The following is a 20,626-nucleotide window of genomic DNA, read 5'->3' on the forward strand; positions in this document are numbered from 1 at the left end:
AGAGAAAGTGAGCAGAATTTGCACTTGCACATTTTTAAGTTGCTGTATATCTAAACCCTAGGGTGCTTGTGTAAATAGCAATGCAGCAGTGGCACAGCAGTATAAGTGTATATATTTTATCATCTGACAGACTGTCGCTGTGCCCTGCGTTCTGCTACACCACCCATACTCACGGGAGGGAAAGAAAAGTCAACTCAGAGGAGGGAAAGAAAGGAAAAGCAATTGAGGTAGGGGCTAACTATGGATACCACCACCACCAAAACCTGCTCAGTGACTTAAGGTGGCCATACACATGTTCAGATTTTAGTCTTCTTCCGACGAATGTTCGGATATCTATCATATGCTTAAATGCAATGATCAAAAACTAAAATTCAGACTGAGATTGTAGGATAAAGTCCTAAAAATAACAAATTGGAAGATGTTACGAACATAAAATTGGCAGACAACAATCATATGAAAGTGATGTCCCTGAAATCCATTGTAGGTCGAAATTTTCTAACCTGTCTAATCAATTAACTGATTGTCTGATCCCACGGTATGTGGTATGCCAGATGAATAATACATACCCACGGTATGTACTATTCATCTGGCACAAGAATAACTATTCTCGCAGAGGGGCTAAGAGCTTAAAAAGTATAAACAAGAGACTATTCAATAGCTTATTGCCAAGGACAAGGACTCTCTCCTTAGGTACCAATCTTTTAATTTTTTCTTGTATGAATTGTAAATGTGTCTTACTTTCCTATGTTGCACACAGAATTCCTACGTACTGTACTACAAATGAAAATAAATTTCTATTTGACAACATTTTCTCTGCAGTCCTAAGGTTAATATACAAGAAGCTCTTATCTTTGTTGTAGTTTCCTAGATAATCTGACTGGCATTTTAAAATTAGAATAAAAATACAAACCTTATGCATTGCTCCATCTTGAGCTGGGCATAGCGTAGCATTACAGAAGATGTAGATTTTGTTCTAGAAGATGAACATGCTCACTTTGATTAGAACTTCAAGAGATTTTCCATTCTCTTCTACCACTAAATCCTTAGTTTATGATCAGCTGCAAGAAAAAAACAATAAATATTTTTTAAATGTATTAATAAAAATCCTTAATCTCACAAAGATTATACAGAATCTGTATACAAATAGACATTTGGTTCATCACTGTGAAACATTTTTTGTTGTTGCCTTCCTTTGCAATGTATGCACAACATAATGCACAATTTAAGCATGCTGCATCTGTATAAATCACAGTCATAATAATTTACCGGTATTAAAAAGGGAGTTTGCAGGAGATTATAATAGAATCCTAGACTGTAAACTAGATAGCACAGCACAAAGAAAGGGGAGGACCACAGGCAGAGCCAATAGAAACCTTATTCCATTTTTAAAAGATCATTACTTTCGTTGTGCAGCTATTCTTTTGTCGCCCGCAACTATTCCTTTGTCGCCCATGGCTATTCTTTCGTCACGCGACTATTCTTTTGACAATTTTTGGACGCGTGGCGAATCTTTCCGCGGCAAATTTTTTCATCCGTTTCACAAAACAATCCACGAATGGTGAAATGCGGAAATTCGCCGCGAATCCATGCCTGACGAAAGATTTCGCCCATCACTAATCATTCATGCATGGAGATATCTGGACCCAAAACAAAAAGGTTATACTTTCTATTCTCGACCACATAAATCATACAGCAGAATAGATTTTCTATTGATTTCAGGAAATTTCCTTCCATTTCTATGCAATTCTACTATAGAATCTCAAACTTGGTCTGATCACTCCCCTATCACAGGGACTAGACTTCAGATAACAGCCTCCAAAGGCATTTGGCATCTAAATGAATCCTATCTCCATAAATAGATAGAATACTATTTTAAGGAAAATGTCTATGAAGATCAGCATTCATCCAGGTCATGATATACAGTATCTAGTAGAATTAAGTCTAAAACAACTGGACTTTTCTAAGTTTTTCTTGAAAACGTTTCACCACTCATTAGAGTGGCTTCTTCAGTTCAAATGGTAGGGAATTCCCTGGTATTTAAACCCTTGATGGTAGTACAGTCACAGACATCACAAAATTATCCAACCCCATATCACCCATAAAAAAAAATACTGCCTGCTTAAAGGGGAAGTTTACCTCCATATTAACATTTACTACCTTAAAGAACATGTAAACCTTATATTTCCCTACCATGTATGGGCACATCTGCTCCATCCAAATCACAACATTTGTATTGCATATATCCCCTCCGCTCGCCAGCATGATCACAACAGCTTTCACCTGGCAACCATTTTCCCTCACATCTTCAGTGACTTTTACATCTGCAAACAGCATAGGGTTGATTCACTAAAGTGCGATAACACATATCACATGCTTTTTTGCTTTAAAATTGACGTGGAAAAAAACGCGCGATTCGCTAAAGTATTATAAGTCGCATATTGCATGTGTTAAATTTTGCGCTACCGCATGCGTTAATTTTACCGCTTTGCGTTACTTTTCGGGCAGAAATAATACTAACACATGATTCACAAACACTTAGATGCACTAAATATCGCATTTGTCTGTGCAAAAAAATAACACCTACTTGGGGCAGGCGGTAATTATAGAAAAGTACAGTTAATGAGCTTTTGACAATAAAATATGGACTTTGCAGTGTTATTTATTCAAGTATGTGTTGGCCCTAGAGTGATGTAGCCTCCAGTTTGCAGGGAAATGGTCATTTAAAAAAAAAAGTAATGCCGTGTATTGCTAATATGTTGTGCGTTTTTTCGCATGTGGCGACTATTTGTGCGCGATGCATTGATTAGCACGCATTCCGTCAATTACCGCATTAAAATAGTAACTTAAATAACACAAGCAGCATCGCGTCTAAATTAACGCAAGTATACTTTTAGTGAATCGTGCATTAAGACGCGAAAAATTAGACGCTATGAAATTTTTAACGCATGCTATAAATAGCGCACGTTTTAACGCACTTTAGTGAATCGGCCCTCATGTGTGCTATAAGGCTCATGCAATAAAGAATGCAGGCTTACTCAGACAGAACTTACTTTGATCCTGCTTGGATTGTGCTTTGTACTTGTTAAACTGAACTCAGTAAAAGAGGTTTGGAGAAAAAAACATGTTTATCCAGAAGAGTTCACAGTAAGAGCAATGTTTCTATGGAGACCAGCAGTGCCATCTCTTCCCTGGCTGACAGACTTCAGGGTGTGTTTGGTAACCAAAGTTGAGAAGAACTGAGCATGCTCAGTAAGCCAAGAGGCAGTCGATTCCTAAGGGAGGGGGCCAAGTGGGTTAGGGAGAAGACACACAGAGTTACTATTAGCACTGGAAGTCAGTGGGAACTGCAAGGTAGTTGGGAGGTTCATTTTTTACGCCAGCAGCGAATCCACAAAGTCTCACATCAGCTTTAGGTCAGTCTATGTATGGCCCATCTTCAGCGTCCCCAGACAAAAGTCCCCTTCTGCCTATGGGTACAAACCGACAGAATGAAAACCCATATACAAAATATACACCCTACATAGGAGAAATGGTGCCAAAATGAGCTACAGTAACCATGAAAACCAGTGTAAATAAACAGAAGTGATTTAAGGAGAAACGTGAATAAAATGTTAAAAAGAGATGGAGAACCACATAATAGTCAGACACTGAATGTTGCTGGTTGTAGATTATAAATTAAGTAAAGTTTATCAAGACACAGTGAGAAGGTGAGGTATTTTTTAGGCCATAGCAAGCGCACATGCGGGCGCAATGCAGGATTAAGACATATAATAAAATAGTAAAATCAAAAGTAAGTACTGTACATATACACACACACATATACTGTGAATATATACAAGTCCAAATGCCCTTGGTACCCAAACAAAAAAATCACTATCCGCCTGTGTATAGATAGATCAGTATGGGTCTATGTGTGTGTGCTGGGTTCACTTGGAAAAGTGGTCTTTTTTCAACTCAGGTTATCTATGTAACTATGTAACTCCAACAGGAGGGTTGAGGTGCTAAAGAACCATTTAGAATATGTAAAGAATATTAGTATTTTAGAAAATCTATAAACTGGCCTGATCACAAGAGCAACATAGTGACCCTAACTGACTATGTGCTGCCTACATATTTAGGGTCCCTGGCTCTCTAAAGGAGAGCTGTTAAGCTGAAAGCCTGGTATTTGCTAAAACTGCAAACATCTCAGAAACATCCAAGAACCAAGAACTTTTGTAAAGTGCAAAATACTCAAAGGGGGAATTCATAAAAGTGGTGATATTCACAAACCTCTATCTCCACTTTTCCAAATTTGTCTTTTAAACAGAAAGTTTTCAGATTTTGTCTTTTAGATGACATTTTACAGACTTTGTATAAATTCGTCTTTATCCTTGGGATAATGATTTTACCTGCAGGATTTTGCATTTCATATGCCATTTGTCATTTCACTTTAGGGACATTTCCTGATGGGGATTTTTTCTAGTTTGCCTAGGAAAACTATACATTATTTTTTCAGGACAAGTTGGGTTTTTACATCTCTGTGTAATTCCACTTCTATAACAAGATTTAAGGGTCTAAATACCTGCACTACTTCTCTAGCCCCTACTTATTATTGGTTAATAGAAATCCAGCTGTTTAGTGGGGGCACTGCTGCTAAAACTAAAAATTTGCCTGGGAGGCTTTTTGTTTTCCTTTAAGTTAAAATGTATACAATATATTCATTGAAAATTTTATTATTTGCTCATTTATTTAGCTAAACCTAGCATAACAATGCAAATGTGAGGTAAAAACTTTTTATACATATGTAGCCCACATTTGGCTATGGCTTTACTTCTAACACGCTTGTGTATGCGTGTGGCACTAACAGGAGCCCTGTGCCCCCACTTACTATGGGGGAGCAGGTATACTTTATACTTGGTGTGCTTCCACCTAGGGTAGGGACAGGTTGAACTGTAAAACCCCTCCCTGGGAAACTCTGTACAGTCCTCCTTGTATATGGACTCCCTGCAACTCCCGGGACCTTGCCCCCCTTGGGGTGGTTGCTTACCAGGCAGTTGAGGATCCAATCCTTGAGGGATTAACCAAGACACTGGAAGTGCTGATTAACCAGATGAACTTTTATTGTATTTACACAGAGTATCCAATATTATGACATGCAGTTTCAGGTACTTTCTTCTTACTTCTCTCTGGAGACCCTCTCACTTAGGCTTATTCCCCGGTACTCCTGCCAAGAGATCCTTTCTTAGAGTTCTCCCTGGTACTCATGCCAAGAGACCCTCCCTTAGGGCCCTCCCCGGTACTCCCACCAAGAGACACTCCCTTTGGACTCTCCCCGGTACTCACACCAAGAATACACTCTCACTTAGGCAATCTCCTTTCTGTGTTCCCTAGCTACCTCCTGAGCTGGCCATCTCTCTGAACTCTATACCTGGAGCCTGTAGCTAACCTCCTACAGATGTTGGGCCCCAGGACACAATACCTTGTGCAGGTATGTGTACAGGGTGTGTGTCATCCCTTTTATATTGCAGCACACTGACACCTAGTGGTTGCTGTTTACTTACAGGGAAACTCCCTTTTCACACACAAACAACTAGGACCACCTTTAAGTGTCCATATCCCAAAAGTCCACCCTCTGGTGCCTGTCTAAAGGGGAACCCATCCTAAGGGGCCCGAATCTTGGGATCCCTACATTTACGGTTGTATAAATGACTCTTTTTTTTTAATCAGTGTTTTACGTTTATAAATGTTTTAATGGAGCTTGGCTGATGTCATGTGTGGACAGCCAAATGCTTCTTAACAGTTAACTTGTATAAGATGTACAAATGTATTTTATAAAACAGTCTTTCTGACTTTTTAGGTTCAAATTTATTCAGATACCCCTAAACAGGCAGTCAAATATTGTCATAAAATTGACCCTTCTAAAGTATTCTAAGAGTTTTCACATTATCAAATAAGATTAAAGTCTTATTCTGCCTTAAAACTGCATTAGGCCCACTAAGGCAGGAGCATCTGCCATTTACCTTTGCAGCACGGATATTCCCATGTACATTGTCCTTATGATTTCTGGGAAATCTAATTACCATTCTGTGCTGTAGCGAAATCTGGAAAAAGTACTAACTATAGCCAAAGTATTGCACATTTTAATTTATTTGTGAAGGTCAACAACAAAATCACATCACAGATGGCACAGAGTATTTTATTCTATTTTTTATATTTAGCTGCTTCTTCATTGTCAGGCCCCAGACATGAGTAAGTGAATATATATATGTATATATACACAGGATATATTTTTACTGTAAACTGGATACATTTTCAAAGAAGGTAAAGAAAAGAGAAAATTAAAATAAATAATATAAGTAATATATTTGATCATGACTATGTGACACTCCCTGAAAATTAATTTATAGTGAAAACAATTTCATTTCATTGCTTTGGTTCTCAGCGCTAAACAAAGTCCACAAAGTGTTGCTTTCATAATGTCAGCAGAAAGGATGTATTGGTTGCCATCAGATATTCATTTTAAGAAGGACAACGAGAAAGCTGAGCATCACAGCCCAGGAAACAGCTGGGAAGAAAGACATAAAATGTTATGTGCCTGCACATACCAACAAAGCCTGTCATGTTAAAGAAGATTCTTTACAGAAAATTGAACAGTAATATATCACAATAATGTAGTATTTGCTATTGGGAAACACTCTTTGAATAATGGTAGCACAAGTGTCTTAAATGGGAACTAGTGCTCAATAAAGGATGGATAAATCATATTCTATATATTTCCTGCATGCCGCACATGCTTAGATATGCAGCAGCACTAGAGAATGTGAGTTTAGGAAGAAACACACAAAATATATTGCAGACAGTGAGGTTAGTTCACTCTTAATCAAAATAAGGGACAATATTTGAGCCACCAATAAACTGAACTGAAGTGACATCAAACAACAAATATAGCATATTTCAGCCTATTAGAGAGCAAACACACTAAACAACATTATGTTGTAGCATTGCAGATGGTTGGCCTTAATGGTTTTTAGGTAACAATGCCCCACATATCCAATTGCTAACCAGACTTGCAGCATGTGGATATCACTGGTGTTTAGTTTATTTAGGTATTAGCAGATCACCATGAGTGTAACAATAGATGTTGCAATTGCACATAATTCCTTGAACAAACATATAAGGGCTCAATTTCTAACCACAACAACAGTTGTGGCCATGCTAAAATTGCCAGTTGTTCAAATTGATACCATTCATTAAATGTACTTATGTCCCATTAATGTATAAATGCAAGCACATCTGATGCATCAAGACACAGTTGTGCCAAACCAACACCCCCTATCAGACCCAATGACACTAGAATTTTAGGGAATTGCTGCATTGTGGGTAAATGCTGCATTTGTGTCCAAAATTGCACTTTGCACTTTCTTAAGTAAATGAGCCCTTGCCCTTTAGAGTTCTCATGTTACATGGTCAAAGTGATTGTTATTTAGCAAACCTTCATGTCTATTTAACTAATGCTGACCAAAATAACACTTAAAACAAGAAGATTTTTATAGGGCAACACTGATTTCTCTCCATCCATACAGCACCTACATCTAGTCTATTGTACCGTGGTGTGTAACTGAAAGTTACTGCACCCTGCAACAAATTCAATTTAGTGCTGCAAAAAATTGATACGTTGACCTATTTTACAAAGATATATTGAAATTGCGTATTATATAGGGCCTTATTGACCCTCTAAAATAAGCAAGTCTGCTTTCTATAAACAAATCAAAGAGTATAATTCTATATAACCATTTAACTGTGCTGTACCAAAATGAGAATAAGGAGGGATAATCTCACCTGTTTGCGATCCACTGTTCAAATAACTGGTATCTAAAACAAAAAATGAAATATTTATAGCTATTTTTACAAAGGTAATTGTGATCAATTTAATTTATAAAATTAGACTACTGTCAATTTACATATTGTGCACTGCCTTTTACAATGTTTGAAAACATTTACAGAAAAATTCACCCACTTTCTATTCATTACTATGGGATTTTTAGAAGTGTATTTATAAAATGGGGAACTCTGACTTTCTAAAAATACCATAGGCATGGATAGAAAGTGGGTGAATTTTTCTGTGGTAAACTCTAATCTCACATTTTGATAATTTTGCCCCTAAGACTTGTGTGGGTGAGGTGAATATGAATAAAACACAGCAAGAAAAAGCTGCCAGGGAGTGTACTTACAATCAAGCGGAATATTTATTGCGGTCTGTGCAAAGGAAGTGGAAGAGGTACGGGCAAGCCTTGTGTTATAAGTACACTGTTAAGAAAAAAAGAGAAAACTTGAGAATTAGATGTCCATGTTGCATAGAGGATTGCAGTTAATAAGCTTCTGATTATTGCTGGTACCCACTGTGAATGATATTTTTTACCACTAGGAAATAAATATGGGCAGGAGACCCTCGGATCACTGACAACATTGTGCATATCACAAGGCCATATTTTAATATGGCAGAAACCTGCAATTTAATAACTAGGGATTAGTATTGAGCAAATCTGTCCCATTTTGCTTTGCTGAAAAATGTTTGAAACAGCAAAAATTTTTGAAACACATTGAAGTCAACAACCACATTTTTACAGCAACTTTTTCCAAATTGCCCAACTCTTTGACTGCATGACATTTTTTCTGTGCCCATTGGAGTCTAGGGGGCATTTTTGCAACAAAACCTAGTGATAAATTGTGCTTATCACTACTAGGGATCACTTATACCTCACTTAATTACTATGCGTTTTAGGCATAAAGGATAATATCCTCCATGCACAGAATCTGGCTACTGATAAAACATCTCACTAAAGATATGATTTAATATTTCACCACCAAATAATTTAGAATGTATTTATTCCATTTCTATCAATACTGTACAGTTATTTACTCCTTCATATACTTCAGTAATCATATCTTCTTCATATGCCATTTGCTCCAGTCCTAGAGCAGTCAAACAATAATACAATAATATAAGCTCTTTCCTTTCTTGAGACACTATTCAGCACTACAGTATGTTGCAGTTTCCAAAATATTCTGAATATTAAAGTATAAGATGAAGACCATAGTTAAGCTCATTATACGTACCATATTGCACTGCTGTGTTTTTGGGCATAGGGTAGCATTACAGAAGATAAAAACGTCAAGTTGGCCCTGGAAGCTGAATGTGCTCACTTGGATTTGGGCCTCTAGAGATTTTCCATTCTCTTTTACCACTGACTCTACCCCATCATTAGTATATGCACAGCTGCCAAGAAAATTCAATAAATAATTGTCATTCAAAAGACTGAGAGTGCCTGTTCATTAGCACATCAATTCAAATTTTTATTACATTTTTTAAAAACATCATAAATCTATGTATTGGCTTTGTAATGACCCTTCTGGGCAACATGCTGCACTGTAAAGAGACAAAATATACGACTAAAAAATGATGCATCTGTATATTTCATATTGATAAGTAAACACTCTTTCAAGGCTTTTGGAGACTGCAATCGGAAATAAGGACTGATGTTCTGTAAATATAATACATCAATACATTAAAACATATGTGTCCATTTTAATATGTTCTAATCAAGTTGCCTTTGTCAGAATCAGCACAAATTGTGCCCTTTTTGTCTAAAAATTACAATTCAGCATGTTATTGTTCTTATTAGTTACTTTTGTCTTAAGTGCTTACTTACCCACCACGCACAATATACACTCTGTTGACATCTGTTGGGTCATTGGTTGGGGTTGCATAACACTCTTCCACCCTCAGAGAAAATGCAGTTCCATCAGCATTAGCAACAAACAGTCCCAGGTAGATTAATGTTCCCACCTCCACTGTATCATCTGCTTGTATTGGTGATATGAAATTAGGATTTAAATATGCAGCCATAGTCAATGCATAGGAACCTGTCCCATTGGGTCCTGGAAGAGTCACTGTGCTGTAAAACATATACATGTAAAAATGTGACTAAATTCTATGGGCAGCTAAAAGTTATTTACCATCCTCAATAGTCAATAGTCATAAGACACAGTGTAATTTAAAACACAGAAACAATGATGGTTCCTGTAACCTCTTTTTCTTCATATTCTGTGTGGCCTACTTAATATTCAAGCTGCAATGTACATTGGTTGCAATATGGTGTGATAATAACCCAAAAAGGACTAAAATGTCCTTGAGTATAGCAACTTGGAGTATATTTTGTGTTACTGTGCTAATCATTGTGTCTTTATTGTGAGCTTTTAAAGATGCATGTATCTATTGCAGCTGGTTCTGGGTTATGTATTATATATTGAAATACAATATATTATACAATATACAATACCGTATTTAATATAATACAGTGGAACATGGTTAAAAGGGCTGATATCTCAGCCAGTGCAAAAATATGATATTGCGTTATTTTACATTAGTAAAGGAAAATAAATGCTGAAAAAAACTGTTAGTATAAGTATTTAAAAGGATGGTGAAACATGTGGCTAAAATTACTGCAGGAAAACCTGTTTCAGTCTGCTGAAAAAGTGAAGCTTGTATGAAAGTTCATCTTTCAGCAGGGCAATAATCCCACACAAGCACAAGGGCAAAAGTGACGTGGCTCAAAAACGAAACCGTAAATGTCCTGCAATGGGTGAGTCAAAGTTCTCACCTTGTGGTACTATTTCAAAAACTGTACATATGTCATCTCTTACCTGATTGATGCATTTACAATAAAGTCCATGTGCATGCACTCAGGAAGGATTTTGCAGCAAAAATGAGAAAATAATTATATTTGTTTAGTTGCCAATAAGAACCTAGAATCTCAGGGGAAACACTGCCTGCGGCATTCAATAGTAATTGGTGATACTTGTTGGTTTGGCTGCTGTCAAAGCACCTGAATATATTTTTTTGGTTAAGAAACAAGGCCTGGTTTATGAAGTAGCCTATTATAATACATATAGTAGTAATATATACAGAAACTGGCCATAATAGGGCAGATTTTGGGTGCTGCCTGGGGCTCTCTTGACAGAATCAGTAGACTACTGCCTGCCAACTGATGCAATCTCAGATATTTATTGGCATAGACAAAAGTGAACTATTACAACTGGATCAGAGCAATTACCCAAAATATTTGAGTGGTCAAATTGGGCAATAATGAATTGTCATGTCGTCATGCTCACATATTAATAGCCCTGCCCCCCACACCTTTATATATGGCCAAGTCTGCCTCTGCATTAAGAGATAAAAATCAATATTTCAACCAGGTGGCAAAACAAGTTTCATCTGAAGACACATTGCTTACAAGGTCCACCTAATTTACTCACTTTTGAATTGGTTTGAGAGCATAAATAAGGCTTGTCTCCATTGTCAGGTTGTAACTGCAGGTAAAATTAAGGAGCATGGGGCTCACTGTAATAATGCTTTTATTCTGAATTCCAATATAAAGACTGTTCTTATAATACAACTTAGTGGAGTCAAACTGTAAAAAAAAGACAGAGCTAATAAAAATATGTCAGGAATACAACTCAAAATGAGCAATAATTGCAACTATATATCTCTTTAGAAGGGAGTAAATAGGATGGGTGCTAACCAGAGACTTAAGGGCAGATTGAAATGTGAGAGTTTACCACAAATACTCACACACTCTCTATTCATTTCTATGAGATGTTTAGAAACATATTTATCAAATGGTGAACAGATTTATCAACATTTATATTTTGTCTGGTTTTAGCGTTTTTTTGAAATACAAATACCCGGGAATGTCTAGGCATTTAAGAGATCCAAATAAAAAAAAGCACGAATGAAGAAAAGATCTGGAAAAAATGCAATCTTTTCATATTGTTGCACAAATGCAAGTATTGAAACATCTAAAACCTCTAAATCCAAGAAGCAAAGAAAGATCTTTGTAAAAAGGACACTTTCCATTGACTTCTACATGATCTTGACAGTTTTTAGATGGCATAGTTTTTCTTTCAGATTTGCCGCAGTTTCGTCACATAATAAATGTAAAAAAAAAAAAACACAAAAATTTTCCCATGACAAAATCTTATTTTTGAGCAAAAAAATATGAACCGAGAAAAAAAATCAAACCTTAGTAAAGACCCCCCTAACTTTTACCCATTAATAAATACACTTCTATATACAATACCATAGGAATGTTGGTATAAGAAATGTATATTGTGGAAAATTGATAAAAACTATAAGAAACAATAAAAAATACCATATGAATGAATAGAAAGTGGGTGAATCTTTCTGTGGTGAGCTCTAATTTCACACTTTGATAAATCTGCTCCTAGCAGCAGATCAAAAAGAGAAGATCATTACCGTCATTATGGTTCCACACCATCCATCCTCCACTCTGAGCTGCACTTTCCTCACACTGCTGTTGTTGATGATTTCTGAGTAACTATAGCGGCAGGCGGCAAGTGAGCTATTTAGTAAGTGCATGTTGGTGTAATCATAACCAAGGTGGGCCAGCAAACACTGACTGACAGAGATGGTCATTGTAACTGTGTTACAGGATACTGATGGGCTAAAGTCTGCAATTGCTAAAAATATAAAACATTTTAATTAAAATGAAATATTACATTTACACTTTACAGATATTGATCATCATTCCATGCACAAGTAATTACATTACAATCTAAGGGGCTGATTTATTAATGTTGAAATGTGAATCTTTGCTCAGATTTAAACTTATGAATTCATATTAGGCCTTTCAACACTCAAACGTTCAAAATGAAGTTAGTGCAAAAAACTCAAATGTGAAACTTTAGCATCTATTAGCTTGCAAGTTAATGTAGAATCAATGGGATTTGTCCTAGCAAACTGTAATTTTTTCAATTATTTGAGTGTTTGTAGAGCCATTGAAAATTATGTGTAGAATACAAATTTGATGCATTTGATTTTTTTCATGGTTTTATTCCATCTGCAATTATAAGATATGCCTATGTCTGGTCAGCCACCAGATCAGGCCTAAAGGAAAAGGAAATTGCCACAGTGGTATCATTTTAAAAGTGTGCCATAGATTTTCTTGGATTGCCAGCAGCTTGCTAAAAGTAATGCCCCTGAGAGCCCTCCTGCCTAATTTAAAATTGTGGGCAGTGTGACTCTGACTAGTTTCCCAGTGATGATATAACTGGCGATGGGTCAGGCATTTTAACCATTGTATTGAGGGAAAAGAGTATACATCTCTATTAGCATTTCAATAAAAATTGCTACATTAAGCTTAGCTTTGCTGTTTGTTGCTTTGCCATACCAAGACATATTAGCCATTTTACATTCGGCAGAATATGTATTTTCTGAAAATATGAGGTTTTCTGGGGTCAACTTACTTATTGCCCACTTTTCCCACATATATTTCTACTACCAAAAAATACACCGCCATGAAATATGTATGCACTAAATTATTTTGGGGTCTCTAAATGCCAAATACACTGATGATCCTTTGCACAATGGGCATCAAACTGTTCAGTGAAACCCCCTGGTGTTCATATTTAGGGTGTGTTTTCTTGGTACCTAACGTTATGTGAGAGATAAGCTGCTTGAAAGTGGAAGCTTGGAGGTAATTTTTATTATTTACATCATTTTCTATAGAAGCTGTTAAATTCAGGAAAGCATTGCTGTTTGGTACTTAGGAGTAGAAAGACATGCTTACCCATTTTGAATTCGGCAGAATGTGCACTTTAAAAAATATATGGTTTCCTGGGGTAAACCTAATGTTCTAGGATTTTTTGGCTTTGGAATCTAAAGTATGCCGTATTCTGCTGTAATGCTTTGAAAATTTGGTAATTTACTGCTGGGAGTTTTCGATCTGTAGAAGTCAGAAATCTCCATACAATTATACATATCAGGTATAGTTACGTTAATTCCTGTTCCAGAATTGGAAATACACAGTGGAAACAAATGAAAAAAATGATATATAGTTTACCTAATTAAACCAACCCCCCTCCCCCACCTACCAGTAAATACCCCTAAAATGAGAGAGCACAGAATGTTTACAAAATGTCTGGCACTGAGGGGAACCGAAATGTGAAATTCTGCTGGCACTTAAAGGGTTAAACCTATGAGATAAATAAGAAGAGAAGAGACTTACTTTTTCCAGAATAAGCTGAATCATTACAGGCACAAGTTGCCACATTACTAACACTGACACACATTTCATCACTGAGACATGGGGGGTCACAAATTAATGTGTCTAGAAGAGAAATATAGTAGAGAAATTAATAAAGCAATGTAAGTACACAATTTCTGTAATACCTGGTAGATTTGAGGTGTATATAGTGGAATGTACCACTTACCACTGCAGCACGATAGATCGGAATTCCAGAAATAGCCAGAAGGGCAGCAAAGAGACATAGTTGTCATTTGACAAGCAGTGGGCACGCAGGGTATTGTCTCATCATCAGAACACATACATCCATTGTTATCAAAACAGGACCCACTGCAGGTTGTACACAGAGCAGGATCAGTTCCATCTGCAGAAAAAAAATTTAGTCAAGCACCCAACATGGAACATGTTAACAATTACAAAACATGAGAATTCAGGAGTTACTTTGCTTATTCTTTCAAATGAAAAACAAAACAAAAACAAACATTGAAACATTTTATGCATTAATATGGCTGGTGCTTACTTAACAGAGAGGCTCTGAACCTTAAAAAATAATACAGCCAATAAGTAAAATTAGTTTACAGCAGTTCAACAGTCAGCTGTAGCATGTCAACCAATTTAGCCAATTCTGATTCAGGTAATTCTGAAGTCAGGTATCCTATTGGCCTGGTGCCAGTTGGTCTAATATTACAAAAAAAAAAATCACATTTGAGGCCAGCTTTTTTAATACTAACAGTGTCGGACTGAGATTCCAGGGGCCCTCCAGAAAACCTTGGACCATGGGCCCACTCTCTAAACTATTCCTCCTTTACTCATTTAACCTCTTTATTATCTTAGTCTCTTTGTTCCTCTTTGTTCTCATACAGAAATAGGGAATGACCATGAGCAGGGAGTTTTCCTGGTATCCCGATGGACTAGTCCAACTCCAGCAAATAGTAAGAAGCAAAAGGGCCCACTGACACCTGGGCCCACTGGGAGTTTTCCTGGTATCCTGGTGGGTCAGTCCAACACTGAATACTAATGCTATTGTAACCCTTTCTTGGCTGTAACTAAGTCAACAGCACGGCTAGATAGGCCTAGAGCATGGGGTACACGCGACTCAGTCCTTCAGGATGGGCCTTCGCTATGTGGAAGTAACCAAACGGAGCTATGGTGTAGTGCAACTACAACTCACTGTAGCTGTGTGCAGTGCAGAATAACAAATAGGCGCCAGAAGGTTCTTGCAGTTGAACAGTAGAACTGGTTTATTTTCAGCAACAAGCAACTTGCAGGGTTATGCAATATACTCACACATCAGTTAGCATAGCAGTTTCTCTGAGGACAGCACAGAGAGGGTGCACACCCGCTCCTCCCAACTCCCCTTGAGCCTGGGCAGGATCAGTGCCACCGGGTCAGTTGCTCACTCTGTGGAACAGTCAGCTGGATACCACTCTCCTCAGGCCCCATGGCAACTTTGGATCAGGGTTCAAACTACCTGCCTCCTAGGTCTAAACCGTGGCCCTACACTAAGGCAACAATGCCTGTCTGGAAGGGTACTCCCACAGCTACTTTCCTCTGAGCCAAACTGCTTGTGCTCTCTTCCCTCACTATCTCACTTTCCTAGAAAGTGCTCCACAAAACTTGCTATCTAACTGGTCCTCATTCACGGGGTCCCTGTCCCCAACTTCACCAGAGTGACTGACAACACTCTGGGGCACATGGCTTTACTGGGGGCCTAGATCTTTTGCCTCCAGGCTCAATGCTCCTCTCTCTGAGAACACAGGCAGCCAAAGAGACAGACCCACCCCCTGCTAAACACTATATCTGTGTCCCAGGGGAGTGGTCTCCCTATTAACCAATAATCACACATATGAACGCAAAACTGATACATGGGTCTTTGCCCAGTACCAGCACAAAACCAGGAAGCTGCAGGGTTTAAAGCCATAGGGACTAGTTAACCCTATGGATCCCTACACTATGTTTCAGGTTTAAACATTTTTAATGCAAAGAACGTATATTGATTGTTCTGAACTTTGCATAAACTTTAATATATTTGCTTCCATTAAGGTGAAACAAATAATAATAGCTGTAGATGATTTAATAACTTTGTATTGCCTTAAAAGTTGAGCAACTGATAACGGCCCAAAGATAAGTGCTAATTAGTAAATTGCGCACAGAGGTGCAAGTTGAACCTGCGAGTTTAGGGATGGCAGATGGCTGGGACATGGGTGTATGGTTAAAATGGTTGCTCTAAAGCACTAAGGGGGTTATATAATAAAAGGTGCAAAGTCTGCTATAGGTCTATCCACCAATATTAATCAGTAGGTAGCATTTACTGGTTGCCTCCGTAAAGGTAAACTTCTCATTGGTAGCTATAGGTTACCGCACCTGGACAACCTTTGTTACAAGCATTATACAAAGTCAAGGATAAAAATTAATCTATAGGTAGAAAATAGCATAAAAGAATCTAATGTTTATTTAATGTATTTGAAAGTTTAGTAGAAAGAATCACATTTCAGAGCATTAGAACTACATTTGTTGCTCACCCTGGAGATTAAGAGTGTCAGAAGATACCTTTGCATTGTTCTAGAAAGTACAGGAGAAAGCAATTTCTGACTTTTCTGAATATTGAATGTTTGACAATTCAAATGTTTATTGCTGGCGAGTCATACTGACACCAATGCAAAAGTATCTTCTGACTTTTTATCACTTGTGCTTGAGGAGATTATACAGGGGTGACAAAATGTAGCTTATACCCATGCCATCCTGTAAAGAGAATATTAAAATCCATATACGAGGTTTGCTCTTAATACAACTCTTGAAGTTATTAGAAAACAAGGTAAGGACCAGCAAATGAAAATCAAGTGAGATGTCTGTATCCAGCTGCAGTATTTAGGTATCACTCAAAGCCTTAAAGGAAAAAGAAAGGTACAATGACTGGTGGTGCCACATTTTAGGCACCTCCAGTGATTGTAATTACTTACCTGATAACCTGAAATGGTGCTCCTGTTAGCGGAAAACTGCACCTGCCTAGGGTACATGCAAGTGAGTGATCCTCTTCCTTCCTTATTCTTTGCACCGGGTGAGCTTGCATAGTAGAATGAAAAGCTGATCTTTAACAAAAAAGATGGCTTTTTTCACTCAATTGCGCATGTCAGCCCCGGGATTCTAAAGAAAGAAGATGGAAGGAAAAGGGTTGCTCGCTCACATGTAACCTGGGACAGTGCAGTTTTCTGCTAACAGGAGCACCAGCCCAGGGTATCAGGTGATTACTATTACTGGGGGTGCCTAACATTTGACACTACCCAGTGGTTGTACCTTTCCTTCTCCTTAAAAGTTATGCTTCCTATTGCACTGATGCAGGGAGACCTTCAGCAATATGGTACATTTTGTACTGGTTACCAATACACCATATATTCCATAGCTCTGAATTGTCTATGGCATGCCTTGTCCTTAAAAACTGTATTAGCCTGAATGGAGGATATCTATTAGTATATCAGTTAGTATACATTGCATTAGTTAAGGTGGGCAGTTAAAAGAGGTTGCACTATTTAGGGTAGATGGAGTAATGAAAGGAAAATGAATGTGATTATGCAGTAGTTAGCTTTATATAATGGCAAGACATTTAAGAAAAGATGACAGAGTATTAGAGCAAAATAGGAGAATTACCTGAGGAAGAGGAACTGAAAGTGTGAGTTACAATATTGGCAAATTGGGACAAAGCTGTGGCACAAACAACTGCTTTTCATTTTAATGTATCTTACATATGAGCTTCATTCACATTTGCATGTTACATATTTTTAGTAATATTTTTATAGGAAATAGTTATCAAACTAAAAGTTATACAATAAAAAAAAAGAATCATACTTACTGTAGCAAGCTGCCCCTAAAAGGGAACAAAACAAGAGACACAACTTATTTTCCACAGCCATTATTCTGGGAATTGTATTTTCTTTAGCACAATAATTATTGTCTTCTATTACTAAAAATTACAATTCCACTTAAGCTAGGTTATAACTTTTGAAAGGCATTTGGTGCATAAACCTTGACACTTTAAGGATTTTCAACTTTTTGAGTGACTTTAAGGCTCTATACAGTGGGGAAAATTCTATATCTAGAACATTCTCACAACCCTATGTAAAAGAAACTAAGGGCAGATTCAATTCCTTGAGAAAAACTTACTCAGGTTAAATTTGAATATTATAACTTTTATATGCTGAAATACAGCTGCAGACAATCTTTCTGAATCATTTGAAATCCTAGCTTGGAGGAGGGACTAAAACACTGATATTACATATTGTAACTTCTCTACAGCTTAGAAACAGCATGCAGAACATACATATCCTGCAATACATTGCACTGTGATATTCCTTTCCTTATTGACATCACATGTGCAAGGAATTGTGGGATTTGGAGGATGCAGGCTGAAGGCAGGCTGAGGACAGTCGATTTCTGTTACATTTTATTTGTGTCTCAAAGTAGTCAGCCAGATCAGCAGGAGAACAGGGAGCTAGGCTTGGGTAACTGTTCAAAACATATTATTGCATTAAATATCATGAAAAGGCTGCAAATTATTGAATTCATGTATATTGCAAAGTTGCTTGTAATTATGTTTACTTAAGTTATGTTTGGGTGGAGTTCCCCTTAAAATCAACTCAACGAAAATGTTTTCTACGTTCTACTAATAATAAAATGGACAGTAAATGTATTCTGGGGACAATAAATTATTTAGAAAGATTTCACTCAGTTGGTACTCCCCCATATGTAGTAAAAGGCAGTAAATTTGCACAGGTGCAGTAACTCATAACAATCAATAAGATGTTTGCTTTTAAACAGTTGACCAGTAAATGCTACCTGCTAATTGGTTGCTATGGGTTACTGTTCTTGGGCAAACTTAGTGCCTTTTATTACATAGCCCCCTAAAAATTTTAAAACTTCTTTAAAGCTGAATTTTACACAAACCCTTACATGATTAGTAAAGAAAAACTATGTTTAGCATCATTTTCTTACCTATCCTTAATAAAAAGTACATTTTCCTTACCTGCATGTCTTAGCAGAGCAGCCAGAACAATTAGATAGATATATTTCATTTTGGCTAGTTTTTGACACCTTATTATATGTAGACAGTTCTGTCTTCAGAGCATAGGTATTGGACTCCTCAAGAAATTTACAATTTCTTATTATTGCAGATTGGGTGGCAGTTGCAGTGTCTTTGCTCACTGAGGCTTTTATAGAGGGTGCAAATGGGGAGTGGTTAATTATGACTGCAAAGGATTGGACAAAAAACTGGGTCAGGAATTGGGTAATGTCCCTGCATATCTAGAGAGTGTACCTGAACATAGGGCATATTTGTGTTTCAGTAGAGGTACCTACCTGCAGGATGACACTGGCTATATCTAAATGTATACTGACCTCATTACAGTTTTGTCACAAGAATGTGCAGTATATGACTCCTACTGACACTGGAATGTTGCTCTACAAATAAAAAAGATGAAAGGTGTCCCTGCCTTTCCCCCGTAGGTCATTCCATGGTGGCGGTACCTTAATACCAAACTCTCCCTTTGACTGTTTAAGATATTAATGATGTGACACTTCAAAACTGACTAGCAGAGAAGAGGAAATCTGTGTTGCAGCTTTATTATTATAAGTGCCCAGAGTACTGAATAATGAAATGTTAAAATCTGGAAGCAAAAAATTCCCAGGTATATCAACGTAAGGCTGATGAAGAAAATGATCCATTTTAAATGTCATACATGAGTCTAGGGGGCTGATTTACTAACCCACGAATCTGAATCGGAAAAATTCCGATTGGAAAACGAACATTTTGCGACTTTTTTGTATTTTTTGCGATTTTTTTCGTCGCCGTTACGACTTTTTCGTAAATTGTTGCGACTTTTTCGTAGCCGTTATGACTTGTGCGAATTGTTGCAACTTTTTCGTAGCCGTTACAATTTGCTCGTATCTTGTCGCGACTTTTTCATATTGAGCGCTCGTAACCTGCGGGCAAAACTTTCAGACTTAGCATGATTTTGGAAGCCTCCCATAGGACTCAATGGCACTCTGCAGCTCCAACCTGGCCCAAGGAAAGTCATGATACTGAAGCTTGAATGAATCCGAAACTTTCGTACTCGGCGCGATGGCTACGGAAAAGTCGCGACATTTTGCGAAAAAGTCGTAACGGCTACGAAAAAGTTGCGACAATTTCCGAAAAAATCGCAAAATACTGATCATTATGAAAAAAATGCATTCGGACGCTTTTCGGACGTTCGTGGATTAGTAAATGTGCCCCTTGCAGTATATTTAGAAAGAACGATACAATAATATATTAGACTGAACATTAGATTATTAAATTGGAACCTATCCTTATTTAATATTTAATACCAAATAGGGGACATCGCTAACGTAGGTAAAATATTGCTACAGTTCAATAATCTATAACATAGTTACATAGGGTTGAAAAAAGACCATCAAGAGTCCATCAAGTTCAACCCATCCAAGTAAACCCAGCACACACAACCTATACTTACCATTCTATATTATCACATACATAAACTATATATACAACC

The 20,626-nt window shown here is 37.3% G+C and overlaps 1 protein-coding gene across 1 annotated transcript; it reads right to left on the bottom strand.

The window, feature by feature from the left end:
* Window positions 1–6,108: 6,108 nt before the first annotated feature.
* On the bottom strand, window positions 6,109–19,245 carry thdl18 (thyroid hormone down-regulated protein (gene 18)). Its single transcript, NM_001044446.1, has 11 exons — window positions 19,102–19,245; window positions 17,932–17,946; window positions 14,272–14,448; window positions 14,067–14,168; window positions 12,296–12,519; window positions 11,296–11,450; window positions 9,690–9,935; window positions 9,097–9,256; window positions 8,211–8,286; window positions 7,819–7,851; window positions 6,109–6,544 (listed from the first exon to the last, which is right to left on the bottom strand). The coding sequence occupies exons 1-11, from the start codon at window positions 19,148–19,150 to the stop codon at window positions 6,486–6,488; spliced, it is 1,296 nt and encodes a 431-aa protein (NP_001037911.1). The 5' UTR covers window positions 19,151–19,245; the 3' UTR covers window positions 6,109–6,485.
* Window positions 19,246–20,626: the final 1,381 nt, after the last annotated feature.

The sequence above is a fragment of the Xenopus tropicalis genome, chromosome 2 (assembly GCF_000004195.4).
Source record: "Xenopus tropicalis strain Nigerian chromosome 2, UCB_Xtro_10.0, whole genome shotgun sequence".
In the NCBI taxonomy this organism is placed as follows: Eukaryota; Metazoa; Chordata; class Amphibia; order Anura; family Pipidae; genus Xenopus; species Xenopus tropicalis.

Coding starts and splice junctions, on each gene's coding strand:
- thdl18 (NM_001044446.1), bottom strand. CDS start 19,150: ATGAAATATATCTATCTAATTGTTCTGGCTGCTCTGCTAAGACATGCA. Junction 14,169..14,271: donor CGATCTATCGTGCTGCAGTG/GTAAGTGGTACA, acceptor TTTCTCTTCTAG/ACACATTAATTTGTGACCCC. Junction 11,451..12,295: donor GGTGTGGAACCATAATGACG/GTAATGATCTTC, acceptor TTTTTTTTACAG/TTTGACTCCACTAAGTTGTA.